The sequence below is a fragment of the Ascidia mentula genome, chromosome 2 (genome assembly GCF_947561715.1).
Source record: "Ascidia mentula chromosome 2, kaAscMent1.1, whole genome shotgun sequence".
NCBI lineage: Eukaryota > Metazoa > Chordata > Ascidiacea > Phlebobranchia > Ascidiidae > Ascidia > Ascidia mentula.
The window spans coordinates 4,965,892-4,985,216 of record NC_138567.1 but is presented as its reverse complement, the minus strand read 5'-3'; the positions used below and the strand labels follow the sequence as shown (position 1 = coordinate 4,985,216).

The window sequence follows — 19,325 nt, the reverse complement described above, 5'->3', positions numbered from 1 at the left end:
CGCAGAAAGCTATTGCTTTTGGCGGAAAACAAGAAAAAAGAACGAAAACCGGAAGATTATTGCCCACGAGAACCTGTGTCATTAGTTGTTGCAGATTATGAAGAGTATACATGTGTTTTTGCCAACTGGTGATTTTTTTTGAGGTAATTTGTTTCCAGATTTTATATTTACCGAAGCGGTGTCCGACATTTCTATTTGAAGCGCAGCCACAAATATTACTGCCTTTCAGGTTGATAAATAAGATAAATGTAAATGTTACAACAATGTTTTGTTCGAAGTTATTGATGTGAATTGTTATTTAAGTTATTATGTGTGCGAAGTTCGAAGTTATTAGGTGTGCGAAGTTATTTATGGGTTGGTTGATCCAGCTAAAGTAGTACTACTTGAGCTACTTAGCTTACACGCACTCACTAACATTTACAACTGTTCTGCCTTTCAGGTTGTAAATTAGGATAAAAGTCACAACAGTATTTTGTTCAATTCATGTTTATTTGCGAGATATCAGCCAATTAGCGGCAATTGAATGAATGTCGCCATTTAAACGTACTGGTTGATCCAGCTGATGTAGTGGCTCACACGGGTGTAGACACCTGGGTAGTCGGGATAAGCACATCCAATACCCCAGGACACAACACCGTGGAGGTCACCGTTGCAGTTGACTGGGCCGCCAGAGTCACCCTGAGAAATAAATGGTTTTAGCGCTTATGCTGGTAAATTCGCACTTCCAAATACGCCTTTCTGTGGCAATAATTTGCGCGGTCCTGTGCTCAGTTTTTGATGAAACAAGATATTTTCTATTTTACCTGGCAGGAGTCTTTGCCGCCAGTTCCAAGAAGACCCAAGCACATCATGCCACTGGTAATGTCGCCGCTGTAAGCAACGTTGCAGTCAGCATTGCTGATCACGGGTACGGTGACGCCGTATGGGGTGTCAGGGTAGTTGCCTAAAAACATTGGGTTTAACTTTAATCGTACTTATCAAAGCACAGTGACCTACAGGCTAAACACAGTAGCACAGCTAAAAGACATATAACATGTTCTTTGCCGGAACTGCTAGGTCCACCAGTCGTACTTTTGTGTATGGTACGATTTACAAACATATTTATTAAAACATAAGCAGCCCACTTCCGACAATAGCGGTGTTTCCCCATCCGTACACATTGCAGTTGGTGCCGACCGCTGGATCAACGTTGGCGCCAGGAAGAGATGCGTATTGGACGTTTGTGTTTGTTGAGATGGTCGACTAAACGCAAACACCATCCTTGGTTTACAGACATGCTATTATAATTAATAACAACGTTGCAAATCAGTTTGAGAAACCAAACTCTAACGGAATGTGTTACCGTAAGTTGGAGCAACATGATGTCGTTTTCAAGGGTGTTGGTGTTGTATTGTGGGTGAGGGATGGTTCTGACAACGTTAGAAGCTTGCTCAGTTCCGTCATTCCTTGAAAGGCTGTGATCTCCAGCGGTGACGCTCAACGAAGCAGCTCTAATGCCAAATGTATCAAAGTCACGGCAAATAATTCCGATACCATAAATGGTGCTTTTTATACTTTATTTAGCAAAACACAGGTTGTCAATTAGCAAATAAATAATTGGAGAGGTCAACTCGTCTGCTGTTACTTACGCGGTGTTGCAGTGAGCGGCGGACAGAGCATAGTTCGATGAAAGAAGGGAGCCTCCACACATAAGACTGCCGAATCTCTTGAGGTTAACAAGGTACGGCACCTGGTTGGGGCTGAGTGGAGAACCACCGATGATACGGTCGGGCCCTATACAAAAAAAAAAAAATTTATTGTATGCACAAAACATATAGGCCTACTCGAATGAGAAAACTTACGTGCGGTCGCAACGAGAACGGAGAGAACGATGAGGAACTTCATTCTTCTAGATTTTCGTAGTTGTTCTTCGGAGTGAAGGATACGAATGAAGTGAACGTGCTCGCCCTGTGCATTTATACAATTTTCATTCAAGCCATCTGTTTATTTCCCACCGTTCATGCTCATGTATCGTTTGAATGGGGACGTATTGTTTGCTGGCAAGGTGCAAGTTTTCCCCTGCAGCTTTGTGGGAACCTTAACAAATGTCTCTGCTCATTTCTTCATTTTTCTATTTTGAACCGCAGTTTTCGAGTTATTGGAAAAGTGTTGTAATCCTTCGACACGTTAACCGAAGTTAAAAATATATTTCTCAAACAAAACGAGAGCTCTAAATGCGTCAGTGCGCTCGTGAGAAAGTTTACAACTGGCGGGAACAACTTTGTCTGTCACGTGATCGCACAAGCTGCTTTTGGAATCGGAAATTGTATTGTTGCAGCTTTTCCAATTATTTTTCGCTTATTTCCGCAAAACATGTATTTAATATATGCTTTAGTTGTTTTTGTGCATATGCTACTACAAAATCCTTGGCCGTTGAGCAATTGTTGTTTCTTACAAACGTTACGTGCACCAGTTTAACTACTACTGCTAGCGCAATATACATACATTTTCTCCCGGTGTTATGGAAGTGACGCCTGCAAAACAAACCACTGATGATGTTTAGACGATTACAAAATTGGCAACTAACTAAGGACGTAGTAAACTTGTTAAATCCAAATAAACTAAGTTTTTGGGTCTTGTGCTACATTGACACATGACACCAAAAGAAAGATGTGTTAATTTTTGCTCTGGAAATTACTTTTTATCTGTATTGCTTAACTGTGTGTATTTATAGATAGGTGTTTTTGCCTTTCAGAAGTAGCTTACTTTGAATAATCAAATGCTTTGTTAACAATCTGTTGCTGGTGTTAAATGCAGTTCCCATCGGCATGCAGCCAGCCCTAAGCACAAATGTAGAGGATATTATATAATTACAAGTATGGACTCGGCATCAACCGTATTAACAACTGCCTCACGGAAACAGAAGAATGTTGAGGCATTTGTCAAGGGTTCTATTGTTAAGATAGCGATGAAGAACTTTTTGTAAGTTATAAATGTAAACCCATAAATTGAGTTCGATCATGCTGTATATACATATATACATTGTCTTTATTTAATTACTAGTCAGGTTTTCCATTCTTGGTAATCATTCCCTTTTTTTGCTATTGCCATGACAATATCCAACTCGTGTACTTTAAGTACTACAAGCATGAAAATATTTATTAACAGGTTGAAATCTGTCAGCTTACTCTACCATGCATATTGTAGGCTTTTTGGGCTCAAATACAGGTGTTTGCTTGTTTCATTCTGTAACACATGTTGCAGAAGCTGCTCCTGGATTTTTTGCATTTGGCGTTTTATTACATTGCGCTCTTTCATACCTTTTTACATGATGCAGGACATATGATGAGTGTAGCTTCAGACTCAATCCCAAACTTAATGTCATCATTGGTCCTAATGGTACTGGAAAATCAAGCATTGTATGTGCTATCTGTATTGGTCTGGGTGGCAAACCAAGTAAGAAAAAGCAAGTGTTTCAATAGACAACTATATATATATATATATGTTAACTTGTGTGTCTTCATGTACTATTTACCTACGCTGTTTATGGTTAAATGTATTCTGAGTTAATTACCAACCCTGTTTCTGAAAAGGTTTCCTCGCACGGGCAAAAGAGCTTGGTGATTACATTAAACATGGCAAAGACAAAGCTGCAATTGAAATAGAGCTGTAAGTTTGTCTGCTTATGGCTGTCGAATGTAAATGAATCAATGTGTTCAAGTAGTAATTCATGTTTTGTGAAAGGTGTAATACACCAAAGAATGATGTCATCAAGAGGGAAATATCCCATGTAGCTGGTGGAAAGACAGCATCAAGCTGGAGTCTCAATGGTGCACCAGTAAGTGGTGTGTTATACTCACCTCTGCAAGTGCCAATTACTAATTATCTTACTCTTGCTCCAAAGGTCAATGTGAAGCAAATCGAAGAGGTGGTGTTAAAGCACAATATAATGCTTTCAAACCTTTGCCAGTTTTTGCCACAGGAAAGGGTTGCAGACTTTGCTAAAATGAACAAAATTGAACTTTTGGAAAATACTGAACTTGCCGTATGTAAAAATGAAATATTTTGAATGCAACTAGAAAAAGAAGTGTGTTTAGAAAAGAAAACATTGCTTATTTGTTTAATTTTTAATGATTTAGGTGTGCCCAGGATCGATGCTAGAAGACCATCGTACCTTAAAGCAGTGTGGAACATTGCAGAAGGATCTGGAAATTAAACTCCAGAATGACAATGAATACCTTGGAAAACTTACTCAGAAAAATGAAAGAGTGGAACGTGAAGTAAAAAGGTATTGACTGCTTTACTTGTTAACAAATCTGTTCAATTGGTACCAAGACTGCACAATATAAAAATCGCCACAAACTTTCTGTTCACAAATTTTGATTTATCAGGTATCAAGAAAGACATAAAATTGTTGAACAGCTCAAAATTCTTGATCAGAAACGGGCATGGTTGGTAAGTTTTTTTAAAACAGCTGGGGTTTTCGGCTTTAACCAAAGTTGGCAATATGTTGATTTAACATAAAAATATTTGAAGGTGTATGAGGAGGCCAGAAAAGAATTTTACAAATGCAAAGAAGAGCATAAAGCCTTGAAACAGAAAAAGACGATTGCGCAGCGTGAACTTCTTCCACTCATGAAACTTATTGACGGACTAAAAGAAAATATGCTGGATTTTGATAAAAAAATTAAGATAAAGGTATATTCAATATTTTTTGTTTTATTCAATATTAGGTAAATCAGTGTGTCACAAATTTGTTTGATTTTTGGGAAATCTTTATCTTCTTTTGATGTATTGTTTTTTCATAATCTTGTGAAAATCTTTTGAAAAAAATGATAGCCTAATCTAGTGTCAATTGGTTGTTTTTCCATCTTGCGTGCTATTAAAGAAAACTCTTACCAGCCCAAAGAGATCATTGTTATAATGTAGGGAGATGATTTAAAAACTTCTGCAGCGAACACAAAAAACCTACACACGGAGATTGGAGAGATCGATGAACAAGTACAAGAGAAATGGGAAGAATACAAAGAACGGGAAAAAGACGAACAAATCAGACTCAAAAAGTACAACAGTAATAAAAGACTGTTTCACACCTGTTTTGCCAATAGGGTTATTCCTTCATATCACCCAAAATTTACATTCTAAACCCTTACCTCCTGCTAAGGTAGTATGGCACATGCACAGTCACACATGTCAAATTTTTGCCCAATTTGGTAAGTGTTTTGGGGCTTAAACTCTCACTAATGCCACCATCCCATGTATCGCTCTCTAACATGGACTGAGAATAATTAGTCCTTATTATTCTGATATACTGTATATACCATTGAAATGTTGTAATAAGAAGTATCTGTAAAAATTGAGACTGAGAGCATTTAAGTTTAAATGAAATTTACTGATATTTCCACAAATTTTAAAATTTACAGAGTGGAGCAGTTCATGCTTCAGGTATCAGGTTGGCAAGCTGAGCTTGATGGTCTGCAAGAAGACGACGTGCAAAGTGAAATTGAGGAGACCAAAATTAAAATCAAGAATACTGTGACTGCAATTGCCAATGCTGAACATGAGCAACACTTTATTCAGGAGAGAAAATCTCGAAAGCAGAGAGAGATTAGAGGTGGTTGAATTTTTTTTGAATCTTTACATTATTTTATTATCTACACTTGACCAACCTTAATGTACATGATAACATAGACACAATATGCATGAAAGTTAAATGTGACAATTTTTATTTTTTTGTAAATAATTAAGACATTGCCATCGATTGAATGATATTAAATGTGTTCGTCACTGTTTTTTTGCCAAGTGGTCTAACAGTTAATACCGTACAAATTGTAATCTGTGTTAGTTTATCAATTATACGGTGGTTATACAAAGCAATGGTATGCTATAATTGTAAGTAAGTTGCAATAACGACTTTAAATTGTTAAGAACCACTGTTTTAGATTATGAGACAAAGCTGGCTGAGCTGAACAACCAGAATGAAAGACGACTAGAATTTCTTCGCCGAAAAAACAAAGATTGCTACAACGCCATCGTGTGGTTAAGAGCCAACCGATCCATGTTTAAAGCAACAATCCACGAACCTATTTTACTTGCAGTGAGCGAACCTACAGTTCATATTTAATAAAAATGTTATTTTTTGTTGTTAAATGCCTTTTTTGTTCAGATTGATATGAAAGATCCGAAACATGCTGAGCTCCTTGAAAACCACATTGCATTTCGGGATTTATATGCATTCGTCTGCGAGAATGGAGAGGACAACGACAAGTCAGCATATGTTTTTGTGTTAATCAAATTTAAAATGTATTTTCCAATCATTTTGTAGTGAGGTCACAAAAAAAAATTAAAATAGCTTGTAAAAAAATGTATTTAATTTGGGTACAACAATTCAATTTTGAGAATTTAATTTGGGTTTCTGTCACTTGTGCACAGATTTATTAGAGAGGTTCATGAAAAACAAGGTCTCAAGGTGAATGTCATCAAAGCTCCGTGTGGAAGGGATGGCAACATTTTGACAAGTGACTCATTCAGACCCAGAAGAAATCTCAACGAACTAAAGTTTGATGATTTTCTGAGTTGACAATTTTTTTTATAGTTTAGGACTTCATGTCTAGAAACAAGTCTTTTACCTTCTCGAAGGTGTAATTATATATCATACCTGTTTGCTGTAACAAGCCTTGTTCAGGTTAAAAAATAATTTTATGTTATCTCCGCGTAGTCATGAAAAACATATTAAAAGAGATTTGTTTTGAGTTGACTTCAACTTAAAAATACCAAAACCGCATCAATTTCACAAACATCATACATGTCTACTGAAATAAGCATTCTTTTTTTTTTGCAATATTGAGTATATTGTGAATTTGTCTGTTTGTGTTCTCTGTGAAAACTGAGCAAAATTACTTGGGTTTTGTCCATCAGGCAGTGGGGATTCACCTCATTCATCCGCGAACTGTTCAAAGCGCCTGATGCAGTGATGGCATACCTCTGCAAGCAGTACAGGGTGCATGAGATACCTGTTGGCAGTGCAAGAACCAAAGATATAGTGGATCAAGTAGGTCTTACTTAAGAATGTCTTTCCTTTTAATATTGAAAGTGTCATACATTACCACATCTGATCTATTGTTACTGTTGTGTCTGGTAAACATGTGATGTTAATATTGTGTTGATTATAACCTAAAAATTGTGCTTTCATTATACATTTAAATTACAGAAACCCCTTTTTCAGCTTCTGAATCAAATGTAGTAAATAATTAATTTATGAAATATAAGAACAATATGTTAGAAACTTTTTGAATGAATGGAACAAAAACACTCAACTCATAAAAGCTTGTCGTAAGATATAAATGTAATGTTGTTTTAATTGTGTTGCAGGTGACCCAAAAAAGCAATTTGGACTTATTTTTTATACCTTCAACTTCTACAAAGATCGGCAGTCGCTATTCTGTGAAGAAATCAAAGTACAGCTCGAACACAGTTGTTGGTAGTAGGTAAGTTGCACCAATGCTATTTGTTCCACAATAAATATGATATTGGTGCAATGTTTTCAATGAAGCCTGTGCTATATATAGGGCATTAAAAAGAGCTGAATTTCTGAACACCAAAGTTGACCCTGACGAGTTGAAACAAGCTCAGCAAAACATACAAGTAAGAATGTCTTCAACCTTCAAAGGAATTTTTATGCTAGATTTTTCTGTACTTAGTACATACTTAAAAATTAGCACGCTTAGATGAGAAAACCAAATGGACAGATCAAACATGAACACATTTCTTTCAAATAAGCATGTATTTTCTATGAATCCTATTGCAACAATAAGCATGGTATGGCAACCCTGGTTATTGTTCCATGGCAATTTACATTAGCGTCTGACTTGATAACATTCATGGTTTTATCAGTGCTCATGCCATTGTATTTCTTTTGTGTGTTGTTTATCTGCAAAGTTGCTTTTTATGCAAAATACACACGATTTGATTTGATTTTATTGATTGCAAAAAAAAGTGCATAAATTTTTCAGAATCTCAAGTCCGAGGCAAGTCGTGATTCAGAAAGATACAGTGAACTTGTCAACCAGAAGAAGAAATTGGAGAAGAAAGACAATGAACTTCGATCCAAAATGAAAGAACTTCATCAACACAAGAATAAAAGAAAAAATTTGGAAAATAAAATCATGCTGAAGAAAAGGAAGTATGTGGTCATTATATTTATCATAATTATCAACAACAGTTGTTTTGTAGGAACGGCAGCAAGTTATCAGTATATTTTAATGTTATGTGTTATTCTTAGTGAGTAAACACCTGCTCTTAGAATCAACTCAATCAAAAATCAGTATACCAGGAGTTTTACAGAAAGTATTTTTTCACAGTTTGGAAGAGTTGGAAAATTCCCCTGTGGATCTTGAAAATGTGAAGGATGAGATCGAAAAAGCGATCAAACAAATTACTCTGAAAAAGAAAAACCTCACAGTGAAATTTGTCTCCAGAATCAGGGTTAGTAGAAACGTTTCTATGGTTTCGTACCAGCATTCTGTTTTGTTTTCTTCTATCACAAAACAAGCTCTTTGCCAAAAGACAGAAAATAGTTATTGTTTGCTTTTTGTTTCGTTTTTGCGTGCCTAAAGAGTGGATAACAAGGGTTTATAATGCAACTGTAAAAGTTGGTAATAGTCACTTTTTGTTGGCCAACAGTTTTCATCCGCTGATGGTCGCACAAGAGCTTACGCTATTGTGTAATTTCTGACAGTGGCAAAAGGCGCTGGGCTGGGCTGAGTCTCGGGTAAATTGCCTCCCACTGTCTGTGTTATTGTACACGCGAACAATATAAAGGCTTCTTACGACCACATGTCACTGCGCTAGCTTTGTCGAGTGATTACTTCGCAAGATCCGACTGCAAATCGAATAACCTTCCTACCAGTACCACTGACGCTGCCCAGCGCTTTTGCTTCAAACAATGCCCCAATATTTGTGGAATGAATGTTAATTCAGTGTAATATCAAATAATTGGCACCGTTCAGCCGATTTGCTCACAGTGTAGGAAAAAGTATCAGAATGTCTGCAGGGTTCGAATCCCGGTAAGGTCAGAAAAATCTTGGGCTTCACATTATTGCCACAATCGCCTTTATTAACTCAACTGAATTAACCTCCATGTTCCCGTTACATTCACTGATGTATGATGTTGGTCAAAATATCGTCCGCAATCACGCTTTACCTAGTATTATTAAATGTTATTTGTTTATAGTAGGCTAATGCACTGTGTTGTTGCGTGCAGCAGATATTTCCTTTGGTGTTGCACAAAACTTAGTCGAAATTGCCTAAATTTATATTATCTACCACCCATCTGTTGCCCGTTACGTTCAAAACACCTCGTTCTTCTCTCACCTACGCCTTACGCGTTGTTTGTTTTGGCCCTCTGTTGGGTGTACGGGGGCAAACAGTCTATAAGGGCGTTTGAGCCGATACGTCACTGCGCTGGCTTAGTCGAGTGGTTACTTCTTCCAACGAACTTTACTTCGAAACCTTGATCAAACCACTGACGCAGTCCGGCGTTTTGTTCGCGGTCAACACATGGCAATCCGCGGCAACGTCACCTAAATTTAGGGTTGATGATAATTAATGAATTTTAATTCGCGTCATTATACTTGTGCTTAGACCACGGCAGTAAACGAAATGTATAAAGATATGGTGTTTTACCCGCTTTTGCCTAAAATTGCATGTTCCACCTAAATAGGGGACATATTTTCCAAACCTTATGTTTTCAAACCATCGTATTCAGGTTTCTTTACTAAAAGGTAGAGACTATTGTCTGCGGCGGGCATTGATTCATTGTTACAAAGGCGTCACGCCACAGTTAAAGTCGCCTTTGGCTTGAAACGTAGGTGGTGTCGGCTTAGTCAAGTGGTTACTTCGAATTCGCAAATGCGTTTCTGGGCGATTGGGTTCGAATCCCGGGCCTCTTCACCAGACCTCATAGTCCCACTGATGCTGTCCGACACTTTTCTCTGTTGTAACCATGCCAACATTTGTCATCCTTGTTAAAAAATAGTCGGTTTATGTCATTATTGTGCTATTTTGCACTAGGGCTATTAGTGTAATGTTTTCCATGCCAGGAATATACAAGAAGTGAAATTAAAATGCCTAATCCCATTAGCTTCAAATTTCACTTTACCCACTAAGTTTTTTTTTAAATGAAATAATTACAAAGGAAATGATTACAAAATATGATGAACTTCAAACTGTTCTTCTCTATGTGAAACAAGTTAATACAACACATCACACATACTTTCTGACATTGTTTCACAATTTGGGTGGATTGTAGCATTGTGGCCTGGTTTTTCTTCACTAAAAATATCTGACACATTTTCGAAACGCCTTTAAAATTTTGTTTTCAATATATATTTACGGTCAGTCCATATATTCCAGTGATAATTATGTTGTGACCAATGATAGTTGCATGTTTTTTCGCAGCATTGTGTTGATGTAAGTATTGAGAAGGGGGTCTTGCAACTCGGCTACACTCAGTGCTTGAGGAAGAAAGGCAAATCCGAGCAACATGTGAGGGAACTTAACTTAAAGAATACCGAACTACTCAAGTGAGTTTAGCCCTGCTGGTTAACACTGTGATTTTGCTTAAGTTCGATACACTAAAACGTCGCAAAAATGTTAATCCTTTCTGAGTTTTTTTGTGTGTGTTACGAAAGAAAAGTGTCATGTGTTGGAAATTTAAAGAGAAACTTTTATCCTATTTTGCTCGATGAACATTTCTGCATCAAAACGGCGATGTTTTGCGCCTTCACTTGACCTTCTTTAACTTCACACCTTTAATCTTTTCGGATTTTATGTGTGTGGCTGTGAATACCAACACGTGACAAGTGTTTAGCTTAAAGAAAAACCTTTTTTTGCTCGATGGATATTTTGGAATCAGAACCGCGTGATGTCGCGTATTAGCCGATTGACGTGTGAATCCTTTCGGATTTTGTGTGTGTGGTTCGAAAACGTATCATGTTCAACTTTAAATTAAAAGAGTTTTGCTCGATGAACATTTCTGCATCAAAACGGCGATGTTTCGCGCGCTTACTTGACGTCTTTGACTAACTTGACACCTTTACTCGCACACAGAGCTTGCGAACGAGTCGAGGAAGCAAAGAAGGAAGCTGAGATAAAAGCTAAAGAACTTTTAAAGGAAGCACAGAAGAAAACTGGAAGCTCAATCGATCACCTCAAAAAGGTTGTTGAATCGCATAACACATGGGTTTAATACAGATAAATGCTAAATTGCCGTTGTTACAATCCTCATGAATCCAGTAAGCTTGAATTGCTTTTTGCGATTCAGTATTTCTGTGTCAACACAGCGATTAACCAGACAGCTCAATTAGTTGATGTTTCAAAAAAAGTACAAACTTGCTATTTAGAGTACAAACAGCTTCTATTTGAATAAGGTATTTGTGTAACTTGGCTTCTGTGACTTCAGTTCTTCGCCAACTATCCGGACGATTTGACGGAAGTTGACACATTACGTCACGAGCTATCTGCCAAACTCGACTGTTGTGGAAGCACTGATCCAAAGGTACTTGTATATCTGCTGCTTTTTTTAAATCACAAACTCATCTGAAAGTAGGTAGGGGTGTCTGTTGTGTTTGTGGAACCTTGTTGGTTTGGCGAACCATTATTGGAGCGTTTGTTTCCATTAAAAGAACTGATAACGTACAATTTTTTTATTTCCAGTACAAATAATTACTGCATCTTTGTTTACGCAGTGCAAAGTAATGGTCATAGTTGTACTGACAATCACAAATATGCCCTTTATCAATTTAATGCCATGGTAGTCAGTCACTACCCATGCACGATGACATGTCGGCCATGGTGAGAACGGGGATTAATGCCAACGTTTTTAGATGTGTAGGGGTAATAAGAAGTTGGCTATGTAGTGTAAATCGTTAATTTTTGTCCGATTCTTTAGATATTCGAGGAATACAAGAACCGGAAAAAGGAAATAGAGCAACTTCAAAAACTGGTGGATGAGGCGGCTGCAAAACTGGCCAATCAGCGTCAGGATATAGAAGCCGTGAAAAACCGATGGCTGAATCCTCTACAGAAGCTAATATCAAAGTAAGGCGCAGTATGAGATGTAGCAGTAACAGCGAACTCTTTTGTGATACCGGTCGGCAAATTTTTCGTCACGTTAGTTAAAACTGAACAAGTTCAATTGTCAAAAAATGCTGCAGGAAAATGTCTTTCTGTATGCTCTGTTATGTGAACAGACTGGTCCATTATATCACGAGAAGTTGCATTTAGTTGATGTTAAACTGCTTTTATTTCAGGATCAACGTCAGATTTGCGAAGTACTTCCAACAGATGGGATGTGCTGGTGAAGTCGATCTTCACACCGACAACCCAGTTTGTTATACTTTATATTCACAATTTTATGTCTACTTTGTATCATAGGCAATATCAATAATTTCTAGAGGTAGGCAACCTTCGGTATGCAAAGAGCCAGCTATACTCTTGCACCACAAGCTAAAACATGTTTTGATCCGCAAATCTAAGTTGGCAGGGAATATTTTAATGCGTTAACGCACACGAAACATAGCATCAATATACGTTTTTAGTGAACTTGGCAAAACCTACAAAAACATTCAAGTGCATCATAACTTGAAAATGTTTCTTGTTTGTATACATAGTTGTTTTCTAAATGTGCTTGTCGTCCCTATAATAGTCGTAACAAGAGGTTAAAATGACCCATGAAACCATACGTTGTCTGCCGCCAGCCTATTATCAACTTGCAAACCAGTTTGGTTGAGGAAAAAATGTAACAATCCTGATAAGAGCCAAACAGAACAGGGTTTGTGAAGCCACAGGCAATATATCTTAATATGGTTTAGGAGGATTTCGATAAGTACGGGATTCGTATACGAGTTAAGTTCCGGGCTTCGTCCAACTTGCAAGAACTTGATCCGTTTCGACAGAGCGGGGGTGAACGGAGTGTTTCCACCATGCTCTACTTGGTGGCGCTACAGAGCCTCCACACATGCCCTTTTCGGGTAGTTGACGAAATCAACCAGGTAAATTTCCCGGAGCAAACGTTCACAGTTTGATTGACCAAAATATGCTTGAAAATTTTAATCAATGCCCTGAGTTTCTGCGTAAAGCTGAAAATATCGATCAAGCAGACAGCTCTTAGACCTTAAACGACAGAAAAACATATGTCGCTTTAAGAGGTATTGCCAGTCATGCTCTGAGTTATTTACAATGTGTAAACCTGTGTTTAACTGTGTTGCTCGCTGACATTTGGATCGTTTCCAATTTTCCGGGTTTTTTACTCAATCCTTCTAATAGGGAATGGACCCTGACAACGAACGACGAGTATTCGAAGTAATTGTAAATTCCTCATCGAAGGAGTTCGCTTCTCAATATGTTCTCATAACGCCAAAGGTAAGAATCGAATCCTGCACAAGTTTACCAGAACTGTGATGTGCAAGTGGTCAAAATTAACATCTGAATCTTAGCTGCTTTTCGCATTGGGATAACTTTGTGTAAACCGCACCTCTCGCTCGTTATGAAAGAAAGGAAGTTTTACTTTTTAAATCATAATTTGCGTGAAACAATTGGTGCCGGGTCAGTGACAGCTGTAGTTTATACCGCTTTCCCTGCATAGAAATCACCAATTTCTCATTGGTACTGTGCCATATTTAAAAACTAGTCTTTCAATTTTTGCAATGCATTATAACCGCCGTGTAAAGATTTCATCAAGCGTATTGTTCTATATATGCAGCTCTTGCCAAATCTTACTTACAACCGTCACATGACCGTTCACTGCGTATACAACGGACCCCACATTCCACGTCACAGCGAATGGAAGTTGTCGAGGTTCATACGAAAACGACGAATGCTGAAGTACGAGGACGAAGACGACTGACGTCGTTACTGTGACGCAGCGATGACGTCAGTCGCCTATTCCCGTGTTACGGCTGTGTTGTCGTTTGTTAATCGTGCTTCATTTACAAGAGATTGGACGTTTTACTCGCTGCTGTGTTTGCGTACAAGCCATTGTTCTTGCTGTCATTGAAATTGGAGTATGTATATTGTGTACGCACTGTTGGTTTCTTTTCTAGTTCAGTTCCCTGCGGTTTATGCGCGAAAATCCGAATTCTGACCGTGTTTTTTTTGCGCCATTTTCTCTTCAATTTTCCAATTTCGTTGTTGTTGTACCTAAATAAAGAACTTCGTTGATGTTGCCACATCTTTCGTGTGTTTGTTACCTAAGTTTTATGGTTTATTATTATGTGAAAGTCGACTAACATTGTACACCAACTAGCACGAGCATTTAGATCCAAGTTGTGCAGCAACCGAAAGTTGTGCAGCAACCGATTCCTTTCCTACTATCCGAAACACATTGTGACGCATTAATAGCGGTGTTTGGCGCTGGACAAGGAAGTAGCCATACATGGCACGCTTAGTGTAAAGAACGAAAATCAATTGCATTAACAACCTTTTTTTTGTAGTGCTATGATCCCTGGATAGTATTGATTTTTAACTGTAACTTTCTAAAAGTTAGCTGGTAAAGTCATTCCAGATGGTATGGAATACAATATATTCGAATTATAATTACTGCTCAAACAACGGGGATGATTAAAATACTGTGTATGGAATCAAATCAATGAAAAATTACATCATTATATCCATGGCAGAAGTCAATCATTCATGACGAACACATTTTTAACACGAAGTACTCAAATAAACTGGTTTACAAGAATAGTACTGCATGTTCGAGTCAACATGTTTAAAACTTATATACGCGACAGGAAAAACACCAATCGTTATTTTAGGTGTCATTTACAACCCAAGTAAATTCTGCACAAAGCATAAATCAACAAAATTAATTAACACATGTTTAATGTCTTTGAGTACCAATCGGTCGCACCACGGCAGTTTTAGTACTGTGGTAGCGAACATTCGACATAAACCTTATTTTAAATTCTTTTAAACCAATGCAAGAACCTCAGGCCTGGCTCCCAGTTGCTCCACCGCTAGGTGATGCAGAAGACTCCCACGGAAAACTGCCTCTCCATTCCTTAAGCGATATGGCTGTGTGTATGAGGTAGGCAATGGTGGTGAAGAAGGCAAACACTGCCGCTGCTACAAGAACACTTGCGTTGTATGTATATGCGGCGGCCACACATGCTGCTATGAAGTACAACAACCCCCAAAATGCATTAAATCCGAACTCTATAACGCCCCAAGGTGCACCGGAGCAGGTCGAAGCATGCAGCCCAAACAAGTAAATGACAAACAGGAATCTGCAATCAACGCAACTTGTGAAAAAATGAAACCTTTACGCTACAATCGATAATAAAATCAATTATTGAATTGCAAACAATATCTGGAAATTTTAGTCTGTTTAAAAAGCTGTAATATGTAAGAATAAAGCACTAAAAGTACACTTACATTGTAAGGATCCACGAAGTAATTGTAACAAACAGGACGAACTGGTGTGCCGCTGGGTAATATTTAATAGATGCAACACATGCCCAGCAGATGAGACCAAGAATGATTTCAGCAATTTTCAAGATGCCGGAGATCGAAGTGACGTAATTAAGATTGAAAGAGATTGAAGTGCTTGCGGCTGCAGTAGGTGCAGTGTCTCCCATATTGAAGTTTCAGACTAAGCTAAACAAACTTCTTAAGGTTATAAAGAGTATCTGTAAAATCAGGTTTCCATGGTAAGGGTGTTTGTTTTGTCGTTTCCTATGTATGTTATATAAAGTGTTACCCTATGTAAGTTTACAATTAAACAGGTTGAATTTTTTTGCTAGGAAAACTTAAAATGATAAAGGTATATGCTGTGTTGTCTGTGCAAACATTTTTACCTAGTCAAGCATCATATACATAGTTTGTTGCTAACGCTGCCAGGCATACTATTTGTAATTAAAAGCTCTTCTGGCAAAAGAAAAACTTGTTTGTTCGACGTTTCGGTTGTTATACAACAAACCTTCATCAGGATAATGAAGTAAAAACGCCCACACGGTGATAAATAGTCACGCGCGCATAAAGCAAAAAAAGGCGAAAAAGGGCAAAAAAGGCGAAGGAAACAACACAAGCTAGGAAGCGGGGAGGGGGGGGGAACACCAATAATAGAAAATGCGCGTCAACAGGACGAAACCGAGGTCTAAAGCATAGCGCCTCGAGGTGCGCAAGACCATAACGTTCAACCAGGGGGCATGTCGTGCAGACCGTTATCAAATTGCGATAAACGGGTGGAAAGAAAGTTTCCCTCTTATCATTAAGTGCGAACCCATGTGCGTTTATATGAACAGACTCGATGAACATCCTCTTGTACCTGTCCTTTTCCCGGTCCAGAATTATTGTGTTCTCAAAATTAACCGTGTGTCCTGTTGCTGCAACATGTTGCGACAATGCCGTCCCTGCCACCTTATTGGGCTTGCCAACATCCCGTTGATGTTGTATAACAACCGAAACGTCGATCAAACAAGTTTTTCTTTTGCCAGAAGAGCTTTTAATTACAAACATCATATGTCTTCTATATTAAATTTGTTCTTACGTTAACTAACACTGGCGGTGAAACAACACCCTCGCCTATAAACGAATGTTTGGTTTTATCTTCACACGGAATTATGCCAACGTCAGTGACAACAGACATGCAATTTGTTATCTTGTTTCACATGCGAGAAATTCGTGATCGAGTAGGTTTATCAAAAAAGTCGTGCTCACACTGAACAACGATCTGAGTTACAGTCTCGTGTCCTCTACAAAACCTATATTACAAACCAAAACTAGGCTAAAATTACCCTCTGTGGGTATCTTTCTCTAACGTTACTATCAAAATACATTTACAACATAAAGTTTTGCCGGGAAATCCATCTTGTTCAGGCCTTACAAACGTCCAAACACTACTCGCTCAAAGATTAACAGTAGAATTGCAAACAAAGGCCTGCCTGCATATAACATAGTCTTGGATTTTGGATAAACACATTTGTTCCCTCCCAAAGATATGACAATGGTTGATGCCAAGTTGCAGAACCTATTTAGGTTATGAATCCTACAACCGTCGACCACTGAACGCTCTGCCTACTGTGATGTGTACCCAAGCAAGTCTGTGAATAAGGGTACCTCGTTATAGTGCACCGCGTCATTTATGCTAACTTATAAGAAAAATGTCGTACATATGTTTAGTAAATGTCATCGACGTTCTTCTTCTTCAACACGATATAAACTTAAATCTACGCCACGTCCCTGATGAAGCGTTGGCTGTGTCCTGCACCATCTTATTCAGAGTTTAGTAATTTAAACTTAGGTCTAGTTACAATAAACAGATGTTTGCACAAAAACATCTCGGATTCGTAGCAGTTTTAAAAGCTCCCACTGGTTTACAGAAATACAACAACATTACGACAGCATTCTTTAAATCAATTGATTTTGTATAACTTTTTTTTTCACTCTAAATTATCGTTCCAATACAACAAAAGCCAACTTTCAGCAACATAAAGTAAGTTTAGGAACATATACTTGACGATTTTGTACATCTTTAATATAAACAAGATAGCCCATACAATGGTAGAGAACTTCATACAGACGTTTCGATTGTTTTATACAATCTTTATTGTAGACAATCATCATTGTAGAAAACAATCGAAACTTCTGTATGAAGTTCTCTACGATTGTATGGGCTATCTTGTTTATAATAAAGTAAGTTGTTTATCAAAACATATCACTCCTTCATTGAGTTAAACCACACCAATATTGCTTTCTTCCTCTACAACTGCCGCTTCGCTTGACTAAGTTCCGTTGCGGAAGGACCCACGCTGCTCCTAAGACCAACTGGTATGCCAAACGCTATTAGCATTTACAGTCAGTCTATTCGTACCACCTATAAGGTCGCACTGCTAACAACCTAACACGCCAAGGCACGTTTAAACTGTTTGAATGTAAAGCAGTGATAGGCGATACTATTGACTTGCTGGTTATACTGCTAAGAGCGGCACCATCTCCCTATGTGCAATAAGCGCGCTCCTAGTTAAAATTGAACCTTTTTGAACACGCCTCACGCCTTTTTTCCGGGTTCTTCGCGGTTTCTCTGTGGTTGGATACATAGATTTTGTCGCAGTGGAGTAACTACACCCATTCGGTAAACACCTTTCTGCCTCGTGATCTTGTTTGCTTGTTGAATGATTTTTCGGCGTCTCGATCTTGGTACACAAACCTCCGGTTGGTATCATGCGCACTATGTGACAAGCAAACAACCACTATACCTTTTTCTCTGTTAGATCAATAATACTGCCGGTATGGGCTAAATGTTGTGACGAAACGCTTTGAGCCCTGCTGTCAAAATAATGGAAATATTCCGTCGCAAAACGCTCTCGAGCTTTGTAAATTGTCACTACAACATTCAAATCATTAAAAGGTAAAGCAAGAGTTTCGGCATAAAATCTAATTAACAACGTTTGTCTGCGTCTTTGTAGATGATGTGGTTGTGACTGTAACCGCCGTACTCAAGTCTAAATAAGCGACTACACCAACACTGATACGAGCGAACGCTTGACTTTTAAACCGCTTCGTGCTGCCAGCACACGCCTTCGCTTTGAAACAGGGTATGTCCGACTATGGCTTGTGACTGAATGGAATACGTTACTCTCTACGGAGGTTTGGTCACGCTGTGGTGAAAGGGTCTTTTGTTAGCACTCATCGTGAAAACTCGTTTGTACACAATTGGATGACAACAAAGCGCGGCACCGTAAACAAACGTTGTGGCCAGTTGTAGAGGTACACTAACTTCATGCATAACTTACACAGAAAAAGTATTCAACCAAAGTTAATAAAAGAAACGTGGTATTTGTTTAGTGTACTATGGTTTAACGAAGGATCTTAGTTATATTAATATACATTTAGCATGAAACCAACCTTATGCAAAACCCAGACCACAATCAAACGATGAATACATCGATCTTACATGTGTAGTTTGCAATGTTGAATCGGCGATTCGTTTTTGTTTTTAAAAAGTGATTTTAAAATCGTACGAACGGCACAAACTTAAGGCACAAGAATCTCAAATCACAGAAAAAATCATGCGCTGTCAACGCCCCCAGTATTCGCGCTCGACCAAGGGTAAGCCCCTCGCCAGTTTTTGTAGCTAAGCAGTCCGTGGCCAGTTTTGTATTGTGAACTATCTTATGCTTTGGATGTGCTGATCACTGATCTTGGTTTTCCTAAAACTTTACCTTCTTGCTGCCACAGTATGATGCAATCTAATTAACACTTTTTTCTTTTCGAGATCTGTAACCACTATTAAAACATTTCTGTTTTGTGTAGAAACATTGCATCTGATAAATATGCTAGCTATC

At 38.2% G+C, this 19,325-nt stretch overlaps 3 protein-coding genes across 4 annotated transcripts; 1 reads left to right on the top strand and 2 right to left on the bottom strand.

The window, feature by feature from the left end:
• Nucleotides 1-485: 485 nt before the first annotated feature.
• On the bottom strand, nt 486-1,909 carry LOC145889397 (trypsin-like). The gene is made up of 6 exons (XM_082980349.1): nt 1,842-1,909; nt 1,629-1,773; nt 1,343-1,490; nt 1,125-1,242; nt 804-943; nt 486-678 (listed from the first exon to the last, which is right to left on the bottom strand). The coding sequence occupies exons 1-6, from the start codon at nt 1,882-1,884 to the stop codon at nt 538-540; spliced, it is 735 nt and encodes a 244-aa protein (XP_082836475.1). The 5' UTR covers nt 1,885-1,909; the 3' UTR covers nt 486-537.
• An 833-nt stretch (nt 1,910-2,742) lies between these two features.
• Nucleotides 2,743-14,172, top strand: LOC145888505 (structural maintenance of chromosomes protein 5-like). Of its 2 annotated transcripts, none has more exons than XM_082979263.1 (26): nt 2,743-2,961; nt 3,317-3,435; nt 3,573-3,648; nt 3,724-3,817; nt 3,884-4,024; nt 4,119-4,267; nt 4,371-4,434; nt 4,516-4,677; nt 4,909-5,042; nt 5,403-5,593; nt 5,922-6,076; nt 6,146-6,246; nt 6,412-6,537; nt 6,898-7,030; nt 7,351-7,466; nt 7,548-7,623; nt 7,992-8,161; nt 8,340-8,463; nt 10,438-10,562; nt 11,089-11,197; nt 11,441-11,536; nt 11,930-12,078; nt 12,291-12,366; nt 12,855-13,031; nt 13,306-13,401; nt 13,742-14,172. In XM_082979263.1, the coding sequence occupies exons 1-26, from the start codon at nt 2,858-2,860 to the stop codon at nt 13,883-13,885; spliced, it is 3,207 nt and encodes a 1,068-aa protein (XP_082835389.1). In that variant the 5' UTR covers nt 2,743-2,857; the 3' UTR covers nt 13,886-14,172. The 2 variants fall into 2 exon arrangements, with proteins under 2 accessions (XP_082835389.1, XP_082835388.1); XM_082979262.1 differs by having other exon boundaries at nt 12,852-13,031.
• A 380-nt stretch (nt 14,173-14,552) lies between these two features.
• Nucleotides 14,553-15,664, bottom strand: LOC145889404 (MARVEL domain-containing protein 1-like). Its single transcript, XM_082980355.1, has 2 exons — nt 15,415-15,664; nt 14,553-15,266 (listed from the first exon to the last, which is right to left on the bottom strand). Exons 1-2 carry the CDS (start codon nt 15,615-15,617, stop codon nt 14,969-14,971), a joined length of 501 nt encoding a protein of 166 aa, XP_082836481.1. The 5' UTR covers nt 15,618-15,664; the 3' UTR covers nt 14,553-14,968.
• Between the last annotated feature and the right edge of the window lie 3,661 nt (nt 15,665-19,325).

Bases quoted from the DNA above. Each gene is read 5' to 3' on its own strand.
- LOC145889397 (XM_082980349.1), bottom strand. From the start codon at position 1,884: ATGAAGTTCCTCATCGTTCTCTCCGTTCTCGTTGCGACCGCAC. The intron at 1,774-1,841 runs GTAAGTTTTCTC...TTTTTTGTATAG, and splicing joins CGTTCTCGTTGCGACCGCAC to GGCCCGACCGTATCATCGGT. The intron at 944-1,124 runs GTGGGCTGCTTA...CAATGTTTTTAG, and splicing joins AAACACCGCTATTGTCGGAA to GCAACTACCCTGACACCCCA.
- LOC145888505 (XM_082979262.1), top strand. From the start codon at position 2,858: ATGGACTCGGCATCAACCGTATTAACAACTGCCTCACGGAAACAGAAG. The intron at 5,594-5,921 runs GTGGTTGAATTT...CCACTGTTTTAG, and splicing joins AAAGCAGAGAGAGATTAGAG to ATTATGAGACAAAGCTGGCT. The intron at 6,247-6,411 runs GTCAGCATATGT...ACTTGTGCACAG, and splicing joins AATGGAGAGGACAACGACAA to ATTTATTAGAGAGGTTCATG.
- LOC145889404 (XM_082980355.1), bottom strand. From the start codon at position 15,617: ATGGGAGACACTGCACCTACTGCAGCCGCAAGCACTTCAATCTCTTTC. The intron at 15,267-15,414 runs GTAAGTGTACTT...CGTTGATTGCAG, and splicing joins ACTTCGTGGATCCTTACAAT to ATTCCTGTTTGTCATTTACT.